This window comes from Alexandromys fortis, unplaced genomic scaffold, assembly GCF_014885135.2.
Source record: "Alexandromys fortis isolate MF-2015 unplaced genomic scaffold, M_Fortis_MF-2015_v1.1 scaffold_92, whole genome shotgun sequence".
Taxonomy (NCBI): domain Eukaryota; kingdom Metazoa; phylum Chordata; class Mammalia; order Rodentia; family Cricetidae; genus Alexandromys; species Alexandromys fortis.
In genome coordinates, this window is record NW_026067972.1 from 2812157 (window position 1) to 2839334 (window position 27178).

The window sequence follows — 27178 nt, forward strand, 5'->3', positions numbered from 1 at the left end:
TACGCAAAAAGCATTCTTTATTATAATATAAATGTAGACCGACTCATCTAGCTCGCACTGGAAGAAATCAACGCAAGGTTTCTAGTGTCCATCTCAGCCCACTGAGAAAACGCTAACTCGACGTTTGAGGTATTATCCGTTTGTGCGACCTGGGAATCTTCATAAGTACCAAAATAAAATATTTACCTTTTGGTTATTGAGAATAAAAGGCACCATTGTGAAAGGCACATCTTGATAGGAAAAAAATATATATCATAATTAACCTTTCCAAATACCAAAGGTAACCTCTTAGGATTGCCCTTAGAAAACAGGGTACTAGGAGACATTTTCAGAGTTTCAAAGCCTGTACAAAGCTTATTCACATTCTTATGGAAACCAACATATTCACAAATGGCAACCATGTACTTCCTCCACCTCACTGGGTGCAGAGTCCACGGCCAGGATGGGCTCCTTCCTTGACAAGGCGACGCGCGCATCACACGTGTTCCTTGAAGAACCATTTCTGTTTGTCTGAGTTGGTGCAGTCCCGCAAGAGTGGGGCAAAGCCTTGGCCAAGCTCCTTCTGTGCGGCTTTGACGCATTTCCCGGTCTGCTTGTGAACTAAAGTGCCGTCCTACAAATGACAACAGACGTGTCATGTTCAAGATGACTTAGTGACTCCTCTGAAAAGCCTCGGCTCCTGCAAGGCAGGTTTTGAAGATCCCAGGGAGTGATTTTGAGCCTTTCAGGAATGTGTCAGCCACGCGAAACAGCGCCACCTGCTGGCTACTCAAGAGGATGGGTCAGCGCTTCTGGCTTGCTCAGTGAAATCACAACCAAGATCCTTTATTTACCTCCCCTGTGCCTCTTCATTACCTAATTCCATCCCTGACGGCTTCCTTCTCCTGAGCATTTTAAGAGAGTCAGGAGACCCGTCCATACTCCTCACTTGTGTGCAGCCGGATGGGTGATCTGGTCGCCTGTTCTTTCTAATTTATTTTATTTATTAATCAGTCTTTCTAATTTATTTTATTTTCATTTAAAACAGGGTTTTGCTGGTCTGGAACTCAAAATCCTCCTGCCTCAGCTTCCTGAGTGCTGGGATTAGAGGAGTCGCTACCATGCCCAGCTCTTATTTTCTTCTGTCAAACAGGCAACAATGCAGGCCTCAGCTCTCCTAGGGAGCCTGCAAACTCCACTATTTACTATGACATATTTCGACTTTGAGTGGGATTTCAGAACAACCCATTTTGAGCAATGCGGAGCAATCCCTGTCTATCCCTGTGGCCAGTCAGGAATAGATACTGAAAGATAACTCATTTTTGTTCGGACTTATGTCCTCCAGCACTTTGTCTTACCACAAGCCTGCTGCAAATGGGCTGAAGGCCTGTGCCTTCTAGGTGTGCAATGACATCAAACTCTCAGTCAACAGTATCTGGAAAGCCAGCTCCATCCCAGAGTGTCTGCTTGGTTACCTCCACGAGTCTCTGTAGGGCCTCAGCTTCTACAGGAAGTGCTGGGAACCCACCGAGTCCTTCCAGAGCAGACAGGGCTGCTATTAACAAGCCCATTTCAGAGTGAGGGCAAAGAGGCTCGGAGAAGCAAGGTGATTCACACTTGGGTCTAAGCTTATGTCCCGGCACTTACACCATTATGGCACTTGAATTAACAACGCCACCTCACTCCCATACATTTGTGACCGCTCTGCTTTCTATTACAACCCGCTGTAGCTCATGTGATTTGAAAGAAGAAAGCCCCATTGTCACCAGAAGCCACAGACTGACCCTATAGTCCCCTCCAGGCATCAGAGTGAGGTTTCCAGTGTCTGAGACCCACTGGGACCAGGTTAGAGAGCACGCCTGGCTTCCATGCTCTCTTACAGACCTGGAGGGATGGTAGAGGGTTGCACACTCACTGACCTCGTGTAGGATGAACTCCTGATTCTCCGGGACGGTGTCCTTGCAGAGATGCATGACAAGGGTATCCTTCCCTTCCTCCACAGCCACGCAGGCCTCGGGCTGGCGGGTGTTGTAGCGTATTTCTTTCTGGGATGTGTACTCGAAAAACTAACAACAGGGTGACCAACATGTGTCAGTTTACCTTGAGGTGTGGAAGAAGACGCCCTGAGCAAGACCATCTAGGGCAGCAGTTCTCAACCTGCATATCAGACAGTCACATCACGATTCACAACGTGAACACAATTACAGTTATGAAGTAGCAACGAAAATAATTGTATGGTTGAGGTTCCAACCTGAGGAACTGTACTGAAGGATCACAACACAAGGAAGGTTGAGAACTACTGATTTAGAGGGAATAAGTGGGGTGGATTGGACCACCACCACCCCACCCCACCACCACCAAGACCGTGTTAGGGCTCCAGGTGTCTTGGGATGCTGAGCTGGCCTCTAACACAGTGCTTGGTCCGTGAGTAGAGCGTTCCTCTCTTGCACAACCCATTTACTAGACAGTGAAGGTAGGTTGTTAGTGGGAAAGAAAATGGACCTGTCTTAGGGGCTGCCTGCAACCTCGAGCAGCCAATTCTCCTTAAACTCACTCTCTTTCTCTTCCATTTAAATGCCTGTTAAAAAGGCCTGGAAGATTTGGGGGAAGGGGTACAGCTCAGTGGTAGAGCATTTGATTAGTGTGGGCCAGGTCCTGGCTTAACGCCCTACCCCACCCCATAAAAGATGTCTCTCATCCCAGGCAACCTGTTTTGTACTCTGGTGTTCCTGGCAACTCTCTACAATACCTGGGAAATATCCCGGTCCCTGGTCGCACTGCATAGTGGGAATAAGTGTTCTTTCCCTCTCACAAGGGCCCAAGAAGCTATACTTCTTAATACTTTTGACAAGGCGCCTTCCCCTGCCTCTAAGACAGGTGGTTCCAAGGCACATGGTACAATGCTTCTCCATCCATTTCTTAAGAGGATTGGGATGAGATGGGCCTGAACTCCGAGGGTCCTAGAGGGATACCATCAGCCTGGACGAGCAGGATACTAAAAAGTATTGAAGAGCCCAAATAATCTAAGGCTGGCGGGGGGGGGGGGGCAGAGTGATGGAAGTTTGGAAGTTCAGGCTAGGAGGAAGCTTATGGTCAAACTCAATAGGAGTGAGAGAAAAATGCTGTGTTTCCATCTCTCCATCTCCAGGTGTCTGGGGCTCCCCAGAGCAGGGAAGCTCTCAGGTCCCAAACCAACCCATCCTCTGCATCCTGCTGGTGAGCCACCTGACACATGAACCTGCTCTCCTGGGCTTCTCCCGCTCTAGGCCTCAGAAGCCCTAAAACTGAGCCTCTCTGCCCAGCCTGACCCACAGCACTTCAACCAGGAGGATCTACCCAGGCCCCACCCAACACTGCTTTGATACACCATGCATCAAAACCTATTTTATTTAAGAATTAACTCTGGAGCTGGCTCACAGTTAAAGGTGCTTGCCAACAAGTCTGGTGACCCGAGTTCAAACCCCAGAACCCACAAAGTAAAAGGAGAGAACCAACTCTCACAAGCTGTCCTCTGACCTTCACACTTGTTTCATGGCTTATGCATGCTCACGTACACACATGTACACACACACACGTGATCTTTAAAAAAATTGAAAGGATCTAATTTTCTTCTTTCTGATCCAAGTTGGTGACAGAGTTACTTTCAATGACGGAAACAGAGAGGCAGACAACCAGTTAACTAGTCAATAATAAAAGCATCAAATCAAAGATCGAGAGGCCACATGGAGGGACACCTTCAAGAGACATCTGACAAGATATATATAACTAAGCTGAAGCAACATGAAAGCAGCGCTCTAACTACTGATGGCACAGCTTTCACGCCAACACAGGAGGGAAGAAAACATACGTTCATCTCAGGTGTCCTGCTGAGGCTCGTCCCCTACCCCTCTCTACTTTCTCTATTAAAACCCTTTGATGGATTCCTAAAGTGATGCACCGCTGGCAGGTGGTGCAGAGGAAGAGGGAACTCCCTGGAGGGAGCAAGGCTTGGGGGATGTCCTTGGGATCACATCTTGTCCTCCACTATCCTCCCTTTCTCTCTCCCAATCCCATGACGTGAACTGCTCTCCCCATCTCACTTTCCTGTTACCATGACGATCTGCTCAGACACCCAGGGCCAAGCCACCATGAGCTGAACCCTCTGAAACCCAGAGCCCGAATAAGACTTCACGCCCTTGGGTTCTTTCTGTAGCGCTGACTCCACAGTGACGGACACCAGCGAGTCCCACACGCAGGGCTAGTGCTCTGCCACTGGGAGTCATAGTCCAACAGAAAAGACAAACAAACCAAACCCAAATATCTAATTTCCGGAAGAACATACAGAAGGCTGGTGAGATGGGTAGGCTGGAAAAGGATCTGAAGGCCTGAGATCTCTCCCTGGGACCCACATGGTAGAAGCAGAGAACAGAATCCAGCCAGCATATCCCTCTGACACACACATACACACTGTAGGCACGTGGACACACACACATTCACAAGTAAATAAGTAAATAAATACAATTAAAAAGTGTTTTATAAAGAAGAGTGGCAAAGCTTGCCCCTTGCCCCTTGAGGACCACACCTACCTGGTTCTGCCCCATCCCATGGCAGAGGTACAGAAGGACCTGGTGGCCATCGACTTGGTTTTCATTGGGAGGGTTATAGTCAAGGCAGTACCCTTTGAGTCCCTTGTTCTGGAGCTAAACAAGACACAAAGGTGACACCTGGTCTGGATTTCTACACACCAAGTGACTTTAGTGGGGAGACCCCAGAGACCACCCCAGGGAAATGAGCCCTTCCCCACTGTCCAGCTCTTTCTGGTCATTATGCACTCCCGTGTAGACAACAGCTAGGAACTTGGCCCCAGTTTAAGACGACAAACCCCTGGCCTGAAAGTCCACATCTCTATTTCTCAGCAACAGCCTTATCGCTGCCCTGGCCCGAATGTCTCTGGGTCATGACCTCACCTCCCTGGTAAAGAGAGATGGAGGAGAGAGCTGCAGCTTACAGACAGCACCATAAGTGGAAATACTCCACAGACAACCGAGCCTGGTTTTGTTTTTGCTTGCTTTGTTTTCTCAGCATGGTAAAAGCAGTCACTTATGAGGAAATGCGGAGGTGTGACCTGGGCTCACAGAGATTTCTGAAGCAAGACATGACAGTCCGACCCAGTGTGGAGAGCCCCACTAGAACCTGCAGCCACCCCGAGAGCATCCTCAGAAACTGGAGGAGTGGGTATTACCATGGCAGCGTGAACAGCAGCAAGGCTTAGGGGCTCAATAGCAGGCCATGGTAATGGTCTAATTCCTAAGACGGGGGCCACATTTACAAAGACACACACCCAAGTGCACAGGCGTGAAAGACATGACACGTGGGGTCTGACCTAATAGACAGAAACACCAATGGCGGGACAAGGGGGAGGAAGCAGGATGAACAGAGTCTTGGATATTCGAGAATCGCAGGGACAAGACTCATCATTTCTGGGTTTTGGTACATTTGAACATTTTCATATCCAAAACAGAACATTAAAGCCTGACTTTGCAGTTATCCAAAATGAAACCCCAGCTCTTCAGACAAGCAACAGCAGAGAAGCCCATATGAGATAGTCTACCTCCCAGCAAAAGCAAGACTCTTGTCTTAGCTGGCCTTGTTCCATAAACATTTCTTCGAGGTTTTTAGAAGTACTAGAAGGGAGACTTGTGCCTCCACGATTGCTTCTGTGGTTCCTAAGGGTTGGGAATGACTACCGAGTCAGGGCCAATAAGACTAAAAGCAATCTGAAAATACTAGCAAAAATTAAGACCTTCCCCACCCCCCACCCCCCACCCCCGAATACTAATTATTAACTGGAAAGATGCTCAATGGGCACCAGCACTTCCGCACAGGTCTGGTCCCCAGAACCCCCAAAATGACAGAAGAGGAAGCACTCCTGAGAGCTCTTCCTTATCTCCACATGCACCATGACACCCACTTATTAAACAACGACAAAGGGGAGCCCATCCTTGCCAATTCCCAGTCCTGACATTCGATGCTCAAGGGGAAAGGAAAAGACAGTGCACCATCACACCAGAGGGCTGGGATCGTGGAGGCCTGTGGTCCCCACAGATGAGGATTTTCTCCCCCAGGATCATTCTTCAGACCCAAGATGAGGCAACAGCCAACTAGCCACGGCCTACCGCTTACCATCCCGAAGAAGCCAGGCCTGTCCTCTGGCACGTGAAGTTCTGGGTACACCGTCTCCAGGAACCACCGGAAGTCTTTACACTGGAGCTTGGCCCGAAGCTTCTTCCTCTCCGTTACGTCCCCAAAGGGTTCCTGAGAAAACAGAATGGTTGATTCCCTACAGGCCCCGGAGCCGTCCTGCCTGATGTCACTAAGCTGGGTGCTGGGCACAGAATGTTCCAGCAGGAATAGTGCTTGGCTGGTGAGGAGAAAACTGAACACCACACATTATCCTCTGAACTCGATATGTGTGCCACAGCATGCTCACACACGCTTGCACAGAAACAAATTACATGGAATTGATTTTGAAAAGAAAGACCCAGGGGACAGAAATATGAAGGAACACAGATACTTATTGTCCTTTTGGGGAGGATCACGTGTCAGCCTTAGATAGCACATTAGAGCAGAGACAGTCACATCACAGGCAACAAGCAGAAGAGACTGTCACACTGTCAGAGCTTGCAAGCCAAACGCAGACCCTGCATCAGCATCCCGGACCATGCGTCATTGTGGACTCTGTGACCACGGTCCATCCTCATGCCCAACCAGAAGGATGCCATGACTTAGGCTGTGCCCTCCTTATTATTGATATCTGAGTATTCACTCTCAGACACAGACATGGGTCCTAGGTATTATCACAAGAGATCTGCACGCCCACTACAGTGAAGTACACATGGGTGCTGAACACTTAGTAGTGGGAGATCAATGCTGGGGCAAGCAAGCTTCTGGAAGTTTGACTTCACAGGCAACCTCTCTGTAAATAAAACCTGCCACCACAAGGCACAGCAACCGCTCACCCAGGAACAACGGTGAAGACTGAGATATGAATGTCTTTGCTCTAATGTGTCACCCTTTTGAAGACGGACAAGTGACGCCAAGGAAGGGCAGCAAGTGTCTGGGTGTCAACTTGCAATTTCTACTCCCCCGTTCTTTTTAAAGCAATGTTAAATTTATTCTGTGTGAGCGTGTGTGCAAATGCCATGGTGTGCATACGAAGACCAGAGGACAGTGTGTGACACCCAGTTCTTTCCTTCTGCCATGTGGATCCTGGGGATTGAACTCGGGTCATTTGACTTGGTGGCAAGCCCCTTTATCCACTGAGCCATCTCACTGGTCCCAGAAGTCCTTTCTTTAATGAGTCACTGCATCCTAGCTTTGACCAAAGCCCATCTTCAAACACAGCCCACCAGGCACTGAGCCCACGGTGCATTCAACATTCCTCTCACATCTTGTGTGGAGAAGGGTGCACTTTGAGAACCTGGAGTTTCAGGATGGGTGGCAGTGAGGAACGGGTGTTTTAGCCTGTTGCACTAGACAAGACAGAGGAAGCTGAAGCAAATGACCGTGGAGTCCCTGAGGCACAGGATCATGCAGGAGATTGGACTATTGGATCCTGAGTTCAGCAGAGCTGAGAGAGAGGCACCCTGGAGCACGCAGGCCCCAGGCCTGCTGCCACCCCTGTAAGCTAGCAGGCCTTCGCTAGGTTCCTCCGGTTTCTCAGTCTCCCCGCTCCCTTCTTCCTCCTCCTCCCCCACTCCCTGGGATTCCGATTTTTCATCTATCAAATGAGGACTTCCTGCAGGGTTGCTGGAAGACCTCAGGAGAAATTTCCATCAAGGGCCAGCACAGACGTCTTGGAGAAGACTTTCTTGTGTCACCTAGTGGCCCTCTGGAGTGCAAAGCTGGCCTCTGACTTAGAGTTTGCTGGTATAGAGGCAGGGACCCGAAGCCTTGTGGGGAGCAAAGGGCAGATCCACAGGTCCCTAAGGAAGCAGCCCCCCGAGCTATGTGCCTAAGGGGAGACGCTGGCTCACTCTCACGGGGCCTCCCATCAGTATGGGCTCAAGCTCAATGTGGCTGGAGTCCGTGGGGGCAGCAATGTAGCTATGGAAGAATAAGCACATGGCCCCAACCACGCTGGTTACCAAGAGGGAAGCCAAGACACCTGCACCACAGCCAACAGATGACACGGCACAGTCCGGACTGGCCATGCCAGCACAGTCAAGCCTGGCTATTCTCTGGTTCTGTACTTGCAAATTCACCTGCAGGCCAAGGTTGGTTTGCAACCCTGTGCTTTCACAGTCAGAAACATTCATAAACGATACTTCAAGTCATCCGACACATATGCTTCCAGAAAGGTCTAACAAGGCCACGCTCAGCCTTCCTGTTCTGCACTCACACTGTACACGTGTGTCTTTTCCACAATCTATTGGGGCCTTGTTTTTCACCACGTGTTGCCGACTTTACCAGTCATCAACACTGACCCCACAATCAGTGAGTCTTGCATTCCTCAATCTAAGGAAGTGATGTGGGGCCAACAATATGCTTCAGCTATTAAGGGTACTTGCCACCAAGCCTGACACCATGAGTTCGATTCCTGGAACCCACATGATAGCAGGAGAGAAGCAACTCCCCAGAGCTGTCCTCTGATCGCAGCACATGTACCGTGGCATGCATGCACCTAAGCATAAACACACACACATATGAACACTCATTCACATGGGGACACACATGCATACACGCATGCATGCACATATCAATAAATAAAGGTAAAAGAAGGCTGTGATGTGTCTCACAGGGAAAATGCTTGTTAGGTAAGAGCTGTTCAGACACCGGTTACAGTGCCCTTGGCCATGTGGTCAGTGCTGATGGACCAGTGATATATAATAAATTAAGTGCCCTGAAACAGAAATACACATAACAACAGTCCCAACCGGCTGGCAAAGCTGTTGTGTCTGAGTCTCACGGGAACCTAACTCTGCTAGGAGCAATGGCATGGAATCACTGATTCAGGATTTGCATGGCTCTGTGGACAGTGAGAATCAACTGGGTTTAGCATGAATGAAGACTAGACGTTCCCACACTGTTATCAGAACAGCCCAGTTGGCCCCTGTTTTTAGAACCAGATCTGCTTTGCTGGAGCAGCCGGACTACGGGCCTTGGTTCCCAGGAGGCCGGTGGTACCCACGTGGGGAGAGACTCACCAGGCGGGCCCGGGGATTGCGGTGGTAGTAGAGTTCTTTAAACTCGTCCATCCACACTTCTGCAGCTCGGACACTGTTGGCCAGGGCCTTGCTGCGCGAATAGGGAGCTTGCTTGGGGAACACGTGGCCCACATGCGAGCAGGGGTGTGTTTCCAGAGTGCCACCACACTGCCAGATCTGTAAGGGAGAGGAGGGGCCACACGGTGAACGAGGAACGGCTGCCAGTCCACAGCGAGGGCAGCCAGGAGGCAGCAGCCGCCAAGGAGCTCAGCCTTCACAGGGACAGAGGCTGCTTGCCAGCCCGCACTTGACGACAAGGGAAAGAGCAAGAAAGCATGCCCGGGACAGACAAGCCACAGGAGCTCAGAACCCCAAAGCCCAGGCAATAAAGTTCATGCACTTGACCGGAGAGGGCCCGAGGGACCTTGCCGGAGACACACTTCCTCAGTGGGTCAGACATGTCTTCATTACCTGGCGCCACAGGAGAGAAGAAAGCAGCAAGGGAGAAGAGAGGTTGGAAAGGTAGAGAGGAAGCTTCTAGAAGAGGCAGGGTATCCTGACACCTAGGGAAGAGGCAGAAAATCTGTTAGAATTACACCCAAAACTCAGCAGGCAGGGTCATTTGGGGCCTCGTTTTCCCAGAGACAATTTGAACCAACATCTGGTGTTTATAATATGGTGTGCGTGTTAGGGGAGGGAGGAGGCCAAATTCTTCTCAGTTAGCCATTTTCAAGGGGGCAGAACAACACAAGACACAAAACAAAACAAAGCTCCTAAAAGTCGGAGCTTTGGTTCTTAGACGAGTAAGATGCTGCTGCTGAGGGAATCGCTGAGGCGCTAGGGTTCTGTGGAGGACTCCAGGGTGGCAGCAAGGCCTGCCACAGACAGCCGTGCCCGGACCTAAATCGATCACATCTGACTTTCTACAGGAACCTGTGACCCTGCCGTTCTTAGACGATTCCCTGCCACACACAGGCTGCCTCCTACACAGCTGGCCAGACAGCAGCTTCCTGGTGGGCACAGGACTCTGGCCCTGGTATCTGAGTCCAAGCTCTGCCACTGACTCTGAGTGACCACATACAAGTCACAGGCCCACCCCCAGTATCAGTTTCCCCCCTCTGCAGAGTGACAAACTAAGAGACTTGTGATGTCTTTTCCGATTCGTTTTACAGAAGGGTAAAAGTCCACTTCTAAAGTAGTTAAACAAAAGCCAAGCATGTTGGTGAGACATGCTTACAGAATAATGGGGCACACCAACGCTGCGGAGGGAGGCCAGAGAGAGAGAGAGAGAGAGAGAGAGAGAGAGAGAGAGAGAGAGAGAGAGAGAGAGAGGTGGGAGAATATGGAACACGGGATGAGGCTAAACAGAAAACAGGACTACTTACCCTGAAGGAGAATTCGAGGTTTTCTCCTCCCCAGACTTCCATGCCTGTATCATAAGACCCCAGATACTCAAAATATCTCTTACTCACAGCAAACAGCCCCCCAGCCATTGTTGGAGACCTAGAAAAGAAGTGGTACCCACATTTCAGTGGAAGAAGCATGAAGCCCTCATGAATGGCTATACTACCTCCCCACCCGAGGCCTATGCCCCGGGAAGCTGAGCCCTCTCGTGCATTCATCCATCCATCCATCCGTAAGCACACCTGAACTCACGCTTTGTGCCCCGTGCCAGGCTGAGCCTGGAGGCACAGGCACACCCCGCGGTCCCTGCCTTGAAGTTCACAGATAGTTCAAGTCCCCTGCATGTGACACACTTCAGTGAAGGCCACCCAGAGCTCTGCAAGGCAGGGGCAAGGGCAGGGAGGGTAGAACAGGAAGGGAACGCGACCCTACCCTTTGACACGAACAATAATGGCGGAGGGGGGGGGGAGGACGGGAACCCTGTGCTTTTAAAATATGAGAAGACAGAGGGGAAAATGAAAATTACAGCTTATGCATATGTCCTCAATTAAAATTTTCAATTAATCAGCTGAAACATATTGATATAGCAAAGATACTTAATAAGAAAAACACTCTGGAGAAACCATAGGTAGGGACCGGAAGTCGATAGCCAGCCCTCCCTTAGGATGAGCTCTGAGGTGAGTGGCCGGGAAGGCAGACCTGATGACGTCGATTGGAGACCGCATCAACTCCCGCTCTCGCTGGGGAACCACGTGCCACGTGAACACCAGTCGCCAGTCAAAGCCTCCAATCTGGGGCTCCCCTGAGTTGCCCAAGTACTCAAAGGTGTTCCAGTCAATCACGTCGATCACGGGGCACACCACTGCCGACTCCTTCTCGTGGATCCTGCAAATACCCAACACACCCGCCATCTGTCTCAGTTCCAACTGGAGGAGGGCAGCCAGGAGTTCCAGAACGAACCGTCGGACTCTTCTGGCAGAAAAGAACCAGTCCATGGCGAGAAGACTAGCCTCCCTTACTCAGGGGTCTGGGCCATGCTAGGGACAACCACAGGGTATGCTGAGAAGGCAGAGAGGAGCTGGAATAGGAACAAGCCCCAAGTTTCCATCTTCTCTCATCCTGTCCATGGACATTCTTGGCTAAACTCGAATCCCTTTCAGAGGGTCAAGGTGTGACTTTTAAAATAAAGCATGTGTTCAACTTCTTGGGCGTGCAAGAGGTTCCATTACAAATGAAACACCTTAACATCAAGAAATATTTATCTCTGGCAAGCAAGATGGCTCCCCAGTGTTGATAAAGGAGCCTGCTGCCAAGCCTGATGACCCGAGAACAATCCCTGGGATCCACATGGTGGAAGGCTCTCTCTCTCTCTCTCTCTCTCTCTCTCTCTCTCTCTCTCTCTCCAATGTAATTGATTTTTCAACAAAGCAATTGTTTTTTTTTTTTTTCAAAGCAATTGTTTTAAGAACAGAATACGCACCAAGCATGGTAGTGCATGCCTTTAATCCCGGCACTCTGGGGACAGAGGTGGATCTCTGAGAGATTGAGGCTAGCCTGGTCTACATAGTGAACTCCAGAACAGCCAGGGACACATAGAGGGACCATGTCCTTCCAATCTAAGAGTTACACCATGAAGAACGAAGAAACAGAGGAGCAGAACGGAGTCATCCGTGTCCGAGACTAACAGAAGAAAGTCAGAGAGACCTCAGGTGCCACACTGAGGGGAGGTCAGGTCAGACATAGAATCAAACCCAGGAGTGATAAGCCTGCAGAAAGGGGATCTGCTCACACCACCTCTTCAAACAAACTGAGGGATTGTTCTGGGGCGCAGCACAGACCTGCTTGGCTACTGGCCACTGGCAAGGCCCAAGTCCCACAGGAACCCACGACTTGCCATCCAGCTGGCAGGAACCACAGAGAGCCCAGCTTCACACAAAGGGGAACCTGGGGAGTATCACGCTGATACTTGGGTGCAGGACTCTGTCTCGGAAGTAGAGGATGTATTCATGGAGAAGTTTCCAGAATTAACAGCCAAACCCTCAATTTGCACAACACGGATTACTCAACATCCTTAGCCTGCAGAGTGTCAAGAGTAATAGCTGCTGTGACAGCCCAGACAGCTCTATTTCCTATAGGTCCCCAGAGGGAGGGCCCATGATAGAGTTGAGACTGCCTAGGCACAGTCTACAGGCCTATGGGTCTCACTCCAGTGTATGCCAAAGTCCTCTGAGAACATCCAGAAGCCCGGAAAAACCCTAAGAGTCAGGTGCAAATGTCCCTCAGGGATTCCCAGCGGTCCTGCAGGGTAGACAACTCCTTAGGGATGGTGGCCTTGCTCCAGGGAGGGGCTGCCCCAATAGTCCAGGATCTATCAGCTCATCAGCTCAGGAGGGAGGGTGGCATCCTCAGATTTCACACTGACCCAAGGGTGGCCATCTATGCGCACAGCAGGAAAGGGGGTGGGGAAGGATGGCACTGGCCAGATTCTAGATGGCACTATATCCCAGGCCTAGGGAAACCACAAGCCTGTCACTGGTGACACTCCTCAGAGGCAAGGGAAAGAAGGAGTTACTGTCTGTCACACCCGCAGAAGACAGACAAGAGGAAGACAGAGTCGGGGCTGCTTGGTCTCACCCAGGAACGGGGTTGGGGGGACCCAGGAACGTAGAGGAGGGTTCCCCAGCTCTGCCAGACAGACACTGGCAACCAACAGTCAGAGGCCATGTAGCCAGTTTCCCAGTAGCACGGTTGTCTGGCCTTTGACCTTCTGTCTGCCTGCAGAGGAGAACCCAGAGAGAGCTCCCTCTGGGCACACTCCTGGCTTGCTAACCAACTCCTGCCTTCTATAGTAGACAGCTGGGAAGACATGGAAAGATCAGAGACTGGGAGAGGGAGCTACAGAGAAACACAACCAGACCCACAGTGTAGACAGCGACGTAAGAGGCTTGGGGTGACAGGGGAATGGCCTCAAAGACGTGCGTGCGTATTACTAAAAAGTATACTTTACAACTAAACTAACATAAAGATGAAAATAATACAGGCTGGGTTCATTATACTCATGCATACCTGCATTTTTAGTTCTGATTTTTAAAGAGATTAACATTTTTTAAAAACTGTGAGTTCTAGGCATATGCCTTGCATACCTAAGGCTCTTGGTTCAATGTCCATCACTATATACATGCACATACACACACACATACACACACACACACACCCTCTTTTAGGGTCTCTGAGTTTCAAGGACCCCAAGCCTTGTACCTAATGGGTACTGAGTTTCTCCAATACCCATGGCTAGGTGAGCCATGCCTGAAATAAATACATCCAAATGCATTATCCCCATGAGGTTCTAGTCCACAACGACTGTGTAAGCCCGGGTTGACGATACTCCCTAGAAGCTGGCTGTGACTACAGCTCCCCACACCTGCCGTATCCAGGTGTATCCACATGTCATTTACCACTGCACCACCACAAAGGTCCTGCTGAAGGGTATCTGACGCAGGCCTGACACCCCTCCAGCAGCCAAGATGATCCCGTCCCTGCTCCCACCCAAGCACCCCAATCCCCCATGAATGGCCCACGCACCTCCGCAGCAAAGGCTCCAGCCACCCCTCGTGGCATTCACAGTGACAGTCTAGGAAGGTCAGCACCTCCCCCTTGGCTACAGAGGCTCCCAGCAGCCGGGCTCGCACTAGGCCCTCTCTCTTGCCGGCACGGATCAGGCGCACCTTGGGCAGCTGTGACAGCTCATTGGCCAAGCGCTCCTTCAGGTGCTCTATGGACAGAAACAGGACAGCAGTCAATGGTCTACATCCTTGGCCGGGCGCTCATCCCAGCCCCCACCATCTAGCATTTCCCTGATCCCTTTAAAGGACACATGGAAGCCTCCTTTCCTTTGTCAGCCAGGAGGCGCAGAACCAAGGGCAGGCTGGAAGAGAGCCGTCTGAAGGCATGCTCAGTCACATGCTTTGTATGACAGAGGGTTACGGTACCTGAATATGACTCAGTAAAATGATGTTAAGAGTGTTTTATAGGGCCAGGCAGTGATGGCGCACGCCTTTAACCCCAGCACTTGGGAGACAGAGACAGGCGGATCTCTGTGAGTTTGAGGCCAGCTTGGTCTACAGAGCAAGTGTTCCAGGACAGGCTCCAAAGCAAAGAGAAACCCAGCCTTTAAAACAAACAAACAAACAAACAAACAAACAGAGTATTTTATAGGGAACTGGAGAGAGGGTTCAGTGATTAAAAATACTTGCTGCCCAGAGGACCCAAGTTGGGTTCCCAGCGCCCACATCAGGCTGTCCATAACTGCCTGGAACTCCAGTTCTAAAGAATCCAGCACCCTCTTCTGGCTTCCAAGGGCACTGCACACACTTGATGCACACACATACACTCAGGCACAGAAACACATGAGCACACACACATATTTATTGACTGAATTTTAATGTTATGTGCATGGGAGTTTTGCCTACACGTCTGTTCATGCACCATCTGCATGTCTGATACCTGAAGAGGTCAGAAGAGGACATCAGATCCCCTGGAACTGTAGTTGTAGACCATTGTGAGCCATTATGTAGGTGCTGGGAACAAACCCAGCTCCTCTGGTAAAAGAGCAAGTGATTGCTCGTAACCACTGAGCCCTAAGTAACCCTTTATTTAAAGCCCTTCATAAGCTGACTCGTGCACTTTTAAGAGCGAACTGAATATTGGATATATTCAATATACCCATTAAATATGGTCCCTTGCCTCTGTGGGAACCCTGTGATCAAAGCTTCATCGCCAGGATGGCGCTGTTGGGAGGTGGTGGGACCTTCTGGAGGAAGGGCCTATGGGAGGTCCTGAGGTCGCTGTAACAGTGCACTCCTAGGGGGACACAGGACTCCTGTCTCTCCCTCTGCTCCTGGCTCCAGGTACAATCACTAACTCTCACACAACTTCCCGCAATGCCTTCTGCAGTAACACGCCGAAGATGAGACCTGAGCTGATATGCACCAAGCCCTCAAACTCCAAAAGTTATTAGCCAAAGGAAGCTTTTCTTCCTCCTAAGTGCCCTGCGTCTGGTGCTTTATTACAGAGACAGAAAGCTAACACACGATTTTTATTAAGACAGTAATTCTGTTTAGTAGACATTTTCTTTATATAGAAGCAGCCCTCCACGGGGTAGCAGTAGCAACAGCTTGCCAGTGTGACCTGCACATTCCGGCCTGCAGAAGAGGATACCTATTCGGAGATGAGAGGCCAACAAACTAGCCTCCGGGTCTCCTAATTCCAGTACAAGGAGTCACACCCCCCAGAAGGTCAGATGGAGGGAGATGGGGACCCACCTGGGCTAAAGAAAGGGAAGAAAGAGCACTTTCCTCACCACAGTGAAGGTTCGGGCCCAAGGGTCTCACCTCTCAGAAAAGGTTCTAAGTAGTTTCACCATTAACGCAAACATTTCTCTAAACAGCCTTACCACTTAGAAACATTTCTTGGTCGATTTTCTTTTTAAGCTCTAACTGACTGCCTGTGTGCTGGTGGCAGAGATGAGGAAGGTGACTTTGCAAGCCACGCCAGGTAACCACAGTGGGGTGTGTGCATGCGGCGACACAGGTGTGGCCTGCCTACACTCAGGTGGGTCAGCCAGCGCTGGCTTTGGGTCTGCCGGTGCTGTCTTCCTGGGCTAAAGAGGCAACTCCCTCACCTCCCCACCAATCACTCAGAGAAGCAAAGAGGAAGCGAGCAGAGCTCCCAAAGGCATCCCAGGTCCTGTGGCTCCTACCCTGCTCTCTAAGTAGCTACAACGGGATGAGGGGGAGGCTCGGCCCACCCTCCCGACTATCCAGGACTTCTGCCTGCTCAGGGGCGAGCTAATTCCACCCAGATAATGAAAGCAATCTGATATTTGTTTTTTTTTTTTTTTTTGGTCCATATGTTGGTTAACTGGCATTGGTGTGGCAGACAAGAGCTAAGTTTACAATTCTGACAAGATTTTATACAAACAGAAGTTAGCATTTAACAAGGCTTAAGACCTGGCCAGGCACGAACACAACACCTATCCCTGGCCTCATCTCATTTGATCCTCACAGTGATCAGACAATGGAAGAATTATGATTACTCCATTTGTAGAGGCTGAACTGGTTAAGGTCAGAAATCAAAGCTGTAGGGTCCCTGGGGGTAGGGGTGGGGTAAAAATGTCCTCAGTGTGGTATGGGAACAGGGTGTACATGACCGCATTTCGTTTTCGCTGTAACTCCCAGACAGAGGTGTGGGTAATCCCATTCCCAGGACAGAGGTCTGGTTAAACCCATTCACAGGACAGAGGTCTGGATAAACCCATTCATAGGACAGAGATGTGGGTAATCCCATTCACAGGTAAGAAACTGAGGCTCAGAGAACATGAGCAACTTGCCTAAGTGTGGCCAGATCATGGCAGAGCTTGCCTCAGCCCCTGGGACCTTGATCTTGGACACTGGTCCTGGGCTCCACTGATCATCAAAACTCCAGCCTGACTAGCAAGGACACTGTTGCTTGTTCCCTAGTCTCCTCCCTGCCTGGAGACTGTAGCTGAGCTCACCGTCACCAGGATAAAGACTGTATGGAATCTCTAATTCCCCAGCACCTGGGTCGTGGTTTTGCCACCATGTTCTGCCTGATGAAGGGAGTTAGGGAACTACCAGGTAAATGTTGTATTCCTTGCCCCCTTTTAACTTTTCTGGCAGACTAAAATGAACAAGAGGGGAGGAGTCAGCCTGGCCCAGGCAGACTAGAGCTACAGAATCCCTGTAAGGAGATAAGTACAGACATCGTCTTGACCTACCAAACTTCTGGCAATCCTTACTTTAACCAGACACCCCAGACCTACTGACTAAAAACACCTCATGAATATACTAGCCCCAGCTAAGGCAACACTGTCCTGCGTTTGGGCAGGAGACGCTCCTTCCCCTCCTCACTTCCATCCTGGTCTAGCCCTGCCCTCGGCCGTCCCTCACATAATACACTGAACCCTTAGACCGACTAGACCTACCTGTCCCTCTCAAGCTCTCTGGGTGCCTCCTACCAGGCGCTTGAAATCCTAACACCTTATGGGGATCTCCACAGCCCTCCTTGACTTAGCCAAGCTCCCTCCCATACAGCCTCCTCTCCCCACTGACCAATAGCTGACCCTAGAGTAGATCCCAAACTATTGCTGTTCCAGTCAGAGCCCTCACTCCCCACCCCGTCACCCTGGCCCCTCCACAGGGCTTACCTCTGTCGCTGTAGTCATCCACCAGAATGACCTCCTCCAGCAGCATGTCGGGGGAGGTCTCAAGAACACTGTACACCGTCCGGAGGAGAGTTGACCAGGCTTCATTATAAAAGGCTATGATAACAGAAGTCTTGGGCAAGTTCTCATAATCGTATTTCTCCTCTTTGCACCTGTAAACGGAACATAACTTTGACAAGCTGAACAAGCCAGACACCGTTAGTACTGGGGCTGGAGAGAGGATGGGGACATGGGTCACAGTCTTTAGGCTTATCCTGGGAAATAATCTACTAGGGGCTCTCTCACAAAGAGCCCCAGAAGACACTTAGAAAAGTTATAACCCTAACAATATCCGCTTGTGGGATATTGGTTTTAAACTGTAAAGCAATGTGCGGATTGGAGCAACACACAAAGTAGACAGAATCCAAGGGTGGGAGACTGTTACTCAGCCCTCTACCTCACTAGCTGTCCTGTCCATCCACCCATTCTAGTCCAGGATTTGCTCAAACTGCTCCCTCCTCTTGACTGTTCCTGCTTCTTCCTCCCTTCTCTACTTGGCAAATTTCCTGTGCCCTCCAAAAGCAGCCTGGCCCTGGATCTCCTCTAGGAAGGAAAATGTCTGTCCTGGAGAGCGGGGTGGCCACACGGTGCTCCTCTATTACCAGACCGCTTCAATTTCAGCAAGTGCTACTCACAGTATCCTGGCACCTAAGGACTGTGCCCACCTTCCCCAGCATCCACAAGTCAGTTCGCCTCCAAAGGGTGGGAAGCTGAACACACAAACTAGACGTGTGGCTAGAATGTTAGGTGGCAGCCTCTGGGAGTGGAACGGAAGCTGTCCAGTCCCAGAGTGGGGCCGTGATTAATGCTCATGGGAGTCAATGACCTCCCTGTTTGTTCAGGAGTTTGCTGTCACCTTACACTGACTGCTTCCTGGTCAATACGGCATTCTATCCTCCAAGGGACAAAATGGTCTCAGTGCCATGGGACTGACCGTGGGGCGGGTGCCTGGAAATTATCAGCTGGAAGTGTCTGATGGCAAGATGGAAGGAGGCCAGAAGCACCACAGTTTGGACACTGGGGCCTGGCCACTAGCTACACAGGGAAAAGCTAAGCATTGAAAGGCAGCCAGGCTATTTGTTTCTGGCAGCCAAGAAAGGTCTCAAAAGACAGGTGAGTGGCAGACTGGAGAGACGCAGAGCCTCACAGCAAGAGGAGCACAATGCACACCTACTGACTGTCTAGCCCTCTTCCTGTGGTCCCCCTCTGTCAGTCACCAAGCATTTCCTGTCTGCCATGTGCCAAATAGGTTCAGGCTGTGTGCGATCCATGGCGCTTACATTCAGGGGGCAGCAATCAGGCAAGCAAATCAATAGTCACAAAAATGACCCATGCTATAGATAAAGTCAAGGAGGATAGCAAAAGAACAACTATAGAGGGGTGGGAAGGGAGTAACCACAGAACTAGGGAGGTAGAGGGCCTCTGCGGAGGGAGGTAACATTCAAGATGACGCTCAGGGCTGGGGATGTAGGTCAGAGTACGTGTCTAGCATGCACAGATCCCTGGGTTTGATCTGAGTACCACATGATGCAGGCCCATCATCTCGGGAAGTAAAGATAGGAGAATCAGAAGATCAAGGTCATCTTCATCTTTATAGTAAATTTAAGGCCCGCCTGGGTTACATGAGACCCTGGCTCAAAACAAACAAAAACAACAACAAAAAAACAAAAACTAGACACCCAGACCCTGTGAAGCCAAGTGGGGGCACTTTTCATGTGGAACTTAGCTTACTTCTGGCATTGTTTCCATGTTATGTTACTTTGAGAATTTTCAAACATGACCAACAGAGAGACTCATAAGCTTCCAGTGACTTCATGGCAAAAACAGTTGTCCACACAAAGCCAATCTCGATCCATGTTTATCTCCCTCTCCCAATGTCCCCATCTCAGAGTGTTTTAAAGAAAATCCTGCCTATCACAGTAGCCATACTATTTTAAAATGTATCTCTAAAAAATAAGGATTTATTTCTTAATATATAACAGCCATATATTTGTTTTGGTCAAAACTTAAAAACGGAATGACTCCTTGGGGTGATCCTAGCTCCAGTCTGTGGCAGTTCATCAAAGCTAAGCACACTGGAGACAGAGCCTCATGAACCAGAAAGGCAAATGCTGCCAACTGAATTTTACAGAATATATCCATTTTAGAGATGTCAATATGGAGCTGGAGGGGTAGGAGGACTTGGGCCCCTTGTAGATAAAATGCAGTATTTGATCATTACCTTCAAAACCACTTCTAGGCTGGAGAGAGAGTTCCGTGGTTAGAGGTGATTATTGCTCTTGCAGAGAACTCAAGTTCGAGTCCCCACATCCACAATGGATAGCTCACAACTCCCTATAACTCCAGCTCAAGGGGGATCTAATGCCTCTGGTACACATATGTGTACACATGCGTACACATACACACAACTAAAAATAAAAACATGTATCCCGTGCCAGCTTCTCTGCTCTTGTTTGAAAGATGAAGCTCAGAGAGATCGAACGGCAAGCTCAGCTCTCAGCAAAGGGCTCTGAGTACACTGGGCTATGATGTTTGTGTCCCAGTGATCTTCTTGGGAGATCCTGGCTCATTCCTTGCATCCAATAGGAGGCTTAGGAGACCACCTAAATGAAGAATCTAAATGAGGATCCCTGGACAACTTATCCCTAAAATGCACTCCTTCCTACCAGACTCTGAGCAAGTTCCCCTTCTCCTTCCCAGGTTCTTCTAGCAGATTCCAAGTCCCCTGTATAAACGCTACGACTGCTTCTGCAGTGAGAGATGAGGCGCCACGGCCACGGCCAGCTCTACTATCACTGAGATGGCTTCTCCAGAGCCACATGGTCTACTGAGAGGCTGTTTTGGGGAGGGGCTGCTCTTCTCAGCCACCTCCACATTCCCATCCCTACTGCATCTAGAGGCCCTGCTCAGGCAGGTACTCCAGGAAAAGTCAGCTTGGCTCACAGCGTGGACACTCCACCAGCACTGAGCCAGGCAGGAACTACATCCTGATGCTGAATGTCTTCCACCCTATTTTTTGAGATGGCCTCTCAATGAACCTGCAGCTTGTGGAATCAACTAGACTGGCCAGCTAGCAAGGTCTCTGCTTCTACTTGCCTCTGCCCTGCCCAGCCCCAGCAAGAATTACAGGCTGTTATAGGATCCCCAGGCAGATGCAAACCAACACCCACCCCTTCCTTCTTGGGCACTAACAACAGACCATCGTTTGACTTCATCAAAGTCGAACTTAGTGAACAAGGTTTAGGGGTTTACTTTCAGAACATAGAGGAGGGATGAAGTAAGGAGCATGGGAGACTCCACAGAGTCACACCACCAAAACATCTCACCCCTGCACAGACGATGACTTCCCAATAACCGCACAGATGGAGTCTCCCCTTCAGGCGACCTTCCCTACACCATGACTCCAGCACTTCTGGAGACCATGAGGCCATGTGCTACTAGTCTGGAAGGTGTAGCGGTATATTATTTGTGTTTTAATAAATAAAGCTTGCCTGAAGATCAGAGGGTAAAGCAGCCATACTAGTCAGCCACACAGGTCAAGGAATGGTGGCACCCACCTTTAATCCCAGGGCTCTGGGGGCAGGTGGATCTCTCTTAGTTCAAGGCCTCCTGGACTACACAAGATTGAATCTGTCTAAAAGAGAAACAGAGCTCACACAAAGGTGAGCCCAACACTTGGAATCATACTCCTTTAGTCCCAACACTAGGGAGGTGGAGAAAGGAGTGATATGGCTGGGTAGTGAGAGGAATATAAAGGGGAAGAGACAGGAGCTCACTGGAGTATAGAGTCTGATGATTCATGCAGATCGGATCACACCCCCTTTGGTATGAAAATTTGGTAGAGGTAAAGGGTCTCTCTAGTAGTTGGCTGTTTTGATTTTTTGATCTTTGAGTTGAACCCCCAATATCTGTCTCTGGGTTTTTAATATTAGTGTTACAGGAAGGTGCAGGAGAGAGCAGCTAGAATCTCAGATGTGGGTCCAATGATCCTTTTACCCCATCCTTCTTTGAGGGACCATCATCGGTCAACAGGCCTTCCTAGAAGGATCTCTTGAAAATACACATAATTGTTCTGAAGCAGATGATGGTTGTCAGACTCAGCAGACATAGTTCTCTGCACCACAGGCATGCTCCATGCAGTGGTCTGAATGAGGATGGCCCACATAGTCTCGTATACTTGATTGCTTAGTCCCCAGTTGGTGGAACTGTTTGGGCAGGATTAGGAGGTGTGGCCTTGTTGGAGGAGGTGTGTCACCGAGGGTGGGCTTTGAGCTTTCAAAAGTCCATGCTGGGCCCAGTCTCTCGCGCACACTCTGCCTCCAACTTTTAGATAAGTTCTCAGCTACTGCTCCGGTGTCATGTCTGCCTGCCAACGGCCATGCTCCTCTCCAAAATGGTCATGGACTCACTCACTCTCTGAAACTGTAAGCAAGGCCCCAATTAAATGCTATTTTTAATAAGCTGCCTTGGCCATGGTATCTCTTTCACAGCAACAGAACAGTAACTAAGACACACGGGGACACCAAGCCTTTACATGGGGATTCAAACTCAGATCCTCATCTCGTGTGGCAAGCACTTTACTGACCCAGCCATCACCTCAGCCCCATTTCTTTTTTTTTCCTGACATATAAAATGGGCAACATGTTTTTCAATGATATACCTAAAACACACAGATCCAGAATGAGTGAAAGAAAATGGCAGGAAAAATGGATCCAAAACTGAAGAGGTTCTGTGGACCTGAAGGGCTGAGTGGAGAAAGGAGACCGGCGAGTCTGACAAAGACTAAGATAATATCCTTTGCTTTACCATCCTTTTTGGAAAGCAAAAGAAACCCTTCCAATGCTCACTTGATATGGGACGTTTCACAAAGGTAAATTTACTAGAACAGCTAAGTTGGTCATCTCTCCGCAAAAAAAAAAAAAAAGAGAAACTCCATCGGCTTCCTCCTGCTTGCTCCAGCAGGACACTCCTGGGCCTGCAGATGATGCAATTACTCCGAGAGTCTGTGGCATGCCAAGCCTTATCCCTGAACTCAGACACACATGTAGCTACAGCAGTCAAGTCAAGAAGTGAAAACAAGGTCAAGAAACTGTGCTCTTCGGCCAGCAGGTGTCGGCACACGCAGCATCCCCATAGGCAGATCTGGGGCCACCGCCACACAGTCACACTTCTGTCCTGCTAACTAGGTCAGAAGGTGAGTGACCACAGCATTAGAAGGTGAGTGACCATGGCATTAGGATGTGAGTGACCATGGCATTACAGCAGACATCTCATTACTGTGTTCAATGAACACTATCTTTTTAGGGTCATGTTAGCAGCTCTCGGCTTGTGACATACATCCTGGCTAGATTCAGCACACTTGTTATTAACCACTTCTCACTCTGACTTTCATCTCCCCACCGCTCCTGAGCCAGCAATCCACAGTCACAAGTCAGCAGTTTTCAGCCAGGTCATACATCAGTCAGCCTGGGACCTAGCCACATAAATTCTGATTTCATTGTTCTGGGAAAGACACTGACACTTTTCAAGAGGCTGTAGGGCCAGCTATATGGCTCCCCAAGTTAGCCTGCTTTTAAGGAATGAAAAATCCTTCTTCCTCAAGCATCCAATGAGGGGCAACAGTGAAGGGACTGAGGACCCTGCATCTATCCAAGGACACCTTGTTCCCTCCTCCTCCTCCTCCTCCTCCTCCTCCTCCTCCTCCTCCTCCTCTTCCTCCTCCTCCTCAAGCCAGCACTGAACTAACATAGCAAAGCTGGGCATGCAACTGTCAGCTCTTCTACAACATCTCAAGGAAGCAAAGCCAGCTCCCAAGTCTCTTCACTGATCTGTCCAAAGACAGAGACCTAGGGCCAGACCTTGCCCCTTCCAGCAAGAGCCGAAGCAGCCATCCCTGGGCTGACCCATGTGTTGTCTCTGGTAGCATGTATGTGCAAGGCAATGCAAAGGCAGCAAAAACTGGTAAGCTGACACGCTCACTATATTCTCGACCGCACATCTATGTGTATATTTTCCCAAGTCTGCTTCTATACTTGGAAAAAGTCTAGACAGATACACAGCAAAATGTTAATAACAGTTTCCCAGGGTTTCTAAGCTGACTTTTTTTCATTTACTTTTTGAGAGAGTCTTGCTGTGCAGCTCTGGCTGGGCTGGAACCAGACGTGCACCACCATGCTTGGCTTAATGTTCTATTGTTGGCTTTTTTCCCCCCAGTTTTTGCTTCTCCTATGGTAAGATTTCTGAGGCAAAAGTTCTTATAATAAAAACAAACAAGTAAATAACTTTCCCCACCACAAAAGGTAAGTGCCAGACCTTCTGGGTCACCTGGGCTTTTCCTCGGATTAGTCTGGAAGCCCCCTTTACAGGCTCTGCCTACTTGACAGCCAGGGACCTTGAGTAACCCCTCTACTTATTAACCGGACTCCTGAGGACCCTACAGTATGAACAGAGAGACCCATCTGAATTCTCAACCCAAATATCAAGACCCTGATTAGCTCATCACTGATGCAGACGTTCCAGTGTCTTCTCTTATGTGTGCATTTGCTCTCTGTAGCTTTGGTTACTCAACCATATTTCAAAAATATTAAATGGAAAATTCCAGAAACAAATCATTAAGACCGTATATCTTCTCAACTCGCACAGTAAAAGCTTGCCCTTTCTGCGACATGAATCATCCATCCTTTTGTCCAGCATACCCACGGTATACACACTACCAGCCCACCAGTCACTCAGCAGTCACGTTGTTACCAATAGACAGTGCTCAGTATACGTAAGGTTTGGGAACATGTGAGAATTCAGGTGTCTACTGGGATCTGCAACCTGTTCCTTGAGAATAAGGAAAGGCCCTGACACGCCTGACCACATGGACGCTGAGCCTCCTGTGCCTCAATGCCTGTCCTGGCGTAGACATAGCACAGCTCAGCCTTTCTCTCCTGGACAGTCAGAAACAATGGCACAGGCTCTGTGACAGGAGCTAGAGGCAAGGCCCATCCCGCTGGGTTGGATTAATTCCCAGGGTCAAAGGCACAGCAGGCTCTATTCTCAAATCCTGATAGGACACAAGGCAGCAGCGTCACCATGGAGACAGGGTACCATAAGCCCCACAGGTCATTTAACGTGTTTCAAAGAGATATTCACACCTCCTAACAATAAAGGAAATTGGATCTGGAGAAGAAAAACTTCATGGCCAGTCCCAGATGACCAGAAGAGAAGCCCCTAGGTATACCCAGGGCAGCAGAGGAGAGGGAAATTAGGAGCATGCAGTAGGCTCCCAGGTGTGAGCTGACGATGAAGGCGGAGAGTGCACTCTTCCTACCCACTCAGGTAGCGCGTACAGACCGTCGTCAGTTCCCAAGTTTGCAAATGAGGAAACAGAGGATAAATCAACTAAGACAGAACTCACTGTCTGAGATCACACAACTGGTGAGCAAAAGACCTGGGGTGGTATCTCCCAGGTCTTGGGGGTGAATCCTGAGTCTAGCCTGAAATCGCTCCCTAGACCTGGCAGAAGAACTCTGGGATTTCAAGGGGCTAAACATGCCTTGAGGCATTCGGGAGAAGAGGAGAATTGCTGCCAATCTCAGAAAACTTTACTCGGAAAAATTAACTGTGAAAAAGGGAAGGCCTCAGGCAGAAGCACAGCAGTAGGCATGAACAAATCCAGGTATGATGTCAAGTCAAGTCTACTGTTAAACTTTCCCTGACATGGGGAGGAGGGGTCACAGCAGCTGCTAGGAAGGTTATAAACCCTGAAGGCCAATTTCAACATTTTGCAGCGTAGTGTTACCTATGCTTTCTGAGTCCATTTCCAAACAAACAAACAAACAAAAAAGCCAACATGGCCTGGGGAGCAGGAGGAGGCAGGCACCTGATGGTAACAGCTGGCCGGCCCTCTGGCTCTAGCCAGGACCCCTTTCTGAGTCGGTATACAGAGCTCAAGTGGGGACCAGAAATTCCCTAGAGGACGGAGGAAGCCGGAAAACCCAGGGTCAAAGGTGGCAGCAGCTCCTGCGGCTGTTTGTTTCCTTGTACCTCACCTGCTGAAAAGCCAGCAGCTTCAACAGGAACAAGGCTCGGACTAAAAAGGATCGGCCCTGCACCACCTACAAGCTGGGCTGGACTGCAGCCAAAAGCGCCCATCCCACTAACCCCTCCTTCCCACCGCCCTCCACCCAAAACCAGGAATTAAACAACCAGAGAGAGAAAGGAGGCTCCGGGCCTCGGACACAGCCATTGGGTATCAGCAATGATTCTGCTCTATCCCTGGGCAGCGGCACACCCACCCCAATGAATGGAGCCGGCCCTGTGCTAGTCGCCGTCAGCTCCCGGGAGTCACAGCCACACCCGCAGTCTAACTGCACCACACTCCGACAGTCTACTTAACTCGAGTCTCACCCTCGCAGGACAGAATGACAAGTTTGAGGCGCCGGATTCATGACACCTCCTAGTTACCAGCTCTTCAATTTCTGAGTCATTCTTATGTTCATTTTGATTTTTGTTTTTTAAACTTTCCCGCCTCCCCGCCCCCTAGATAGCCCCTCCGGTACCGCCTCCTCCCGAGGAGGATGCAGCATCCCACGCGGCCGTGTTCCGCAAACACTCACAGAGGGTTCCAGCGCTCAGGCAGGCGTCGGTGCAGCGAGATGCGGTCGCTCAGGTAGATGTTGATCTGGTGCAGCCGCACGCTCTCCTCCTGCAGACGCAGCTCCTCGCCCTGCAGCTGCAACCTCACCGCCTCCCCCTGCGCGCCCAGGGCATTGGCGTCCAGCGGCGGCCTGGGTAGCACCGGCTCGCGACGCCCGGGGCGAGGAGTGCGCGGGGGCACCGGGTCCACCGCGGTCCGGATCTCAACCGTCCCAGACCCGCTTCGAGCCCGCAGCACCGCGCCCAGCCCAGCCAGCGCCAGCAGAGCCAGCAGCGCCTCCCGGCTGCGCCGCAGCCCCCGCGGGCAGCGCCTCCAGACCGCACGCCCCAACATGCACCCTCTAGCTGCGCCCGCTGAGCCCGGCGGCCTCGGGCCGAGGCCGGACCCGGATCCCGGAACCGCACTCGCCCCGCCCCGGCCCGCCCCACCTGCGCTCCGCCCCCTTCCTAGCTGCCGCCTCCGGCGCCCACCTGCCGGTACCCACGTGGATGAACACTACGCGTGGCGACCCCGCGACGTGAGTGTATCCTGAGCGTACCGCTCAGGGAGCTGCGCGGCCAGTTCCTTGAACTCACGTGACCCTAGCACGGTCACAGATGGAGAGTCTCAAACCTTAGCCACTCCGAGTTCAGGACGTGCTCGCAGAAGCGGGGGGGGGGGGGGGGCGGCGGGGGGGGCCCCCCG

At 50.4% G+C, this 27178-nt stretch overlaps 1 protein-coding gene across 2 annotated transcripts; it reads right to left on the reverse strand.

Annotated features, from left to right (window-relative positions):
- On the reverse strand, positions 1-27005 carry Galnt12 (polypeptide N-acetylgalactosaminyltransferase 12). 2 transcript variants are annotated; one of them, XM_050156104.1, is made up of 10 exons: positions 26454-26998; positions 17794-17963; positions 14151-14340; positions 11268-11453; positions 10550-10667; positions 9165-9341; positions 6142-6273; positions 4545-4658; positions 1899-2045; positions 1-613 (listed from the first exon to the last, which is right to left on the reverse strand). In XM_050156104.1, the coding sequence occupies exons 1-10, from the start codon at positions 26825-26827 to the stop codon at positions 476-478; spliced, it is 1746 nt and encodes a 581-aa protein (XP_050012061.1). In that variant the 5' UTR covers positions 26828-26998; the 3' UTR covers positions 1-475. The 2 variants fall into 2 exon arrangements, with proteins under 2 accessions (XP_050012061.1, XP_050012062.1); XM_050156105.1 differs by lacking the exon at positions 1-613 and having other exon boundaries at positions 2019-2136; positions 26454-27005.
- Between the last annotated feature and the right edge of the window lie 173 nt (positions 27006-27178).

Coding starts and splice junctions, on each gene's coding strand:
- Galnt12 (XM_050156104.1), bottom strand. CDS start 26,827: ATGTTGGGGCGTGCGGTCTGGAGGCGCTGCCCGCGGGGGCTGCGGCGC. Junction 9,342..10,549: donor ACCTCGAATTCTCCTTCAGG/GTAAGTAGTCCT, acceptor TCTCCCTTACAG/ATCTGGCAGTGTGGTGGCAC. Junction 6,274..9,164: donor GCAATCCCCGGGCCCGCCTG/GTGAGTCTCTCC, acceptor CTGTTTTCTCAG/GAACCCTTTGGGGACGTAAC.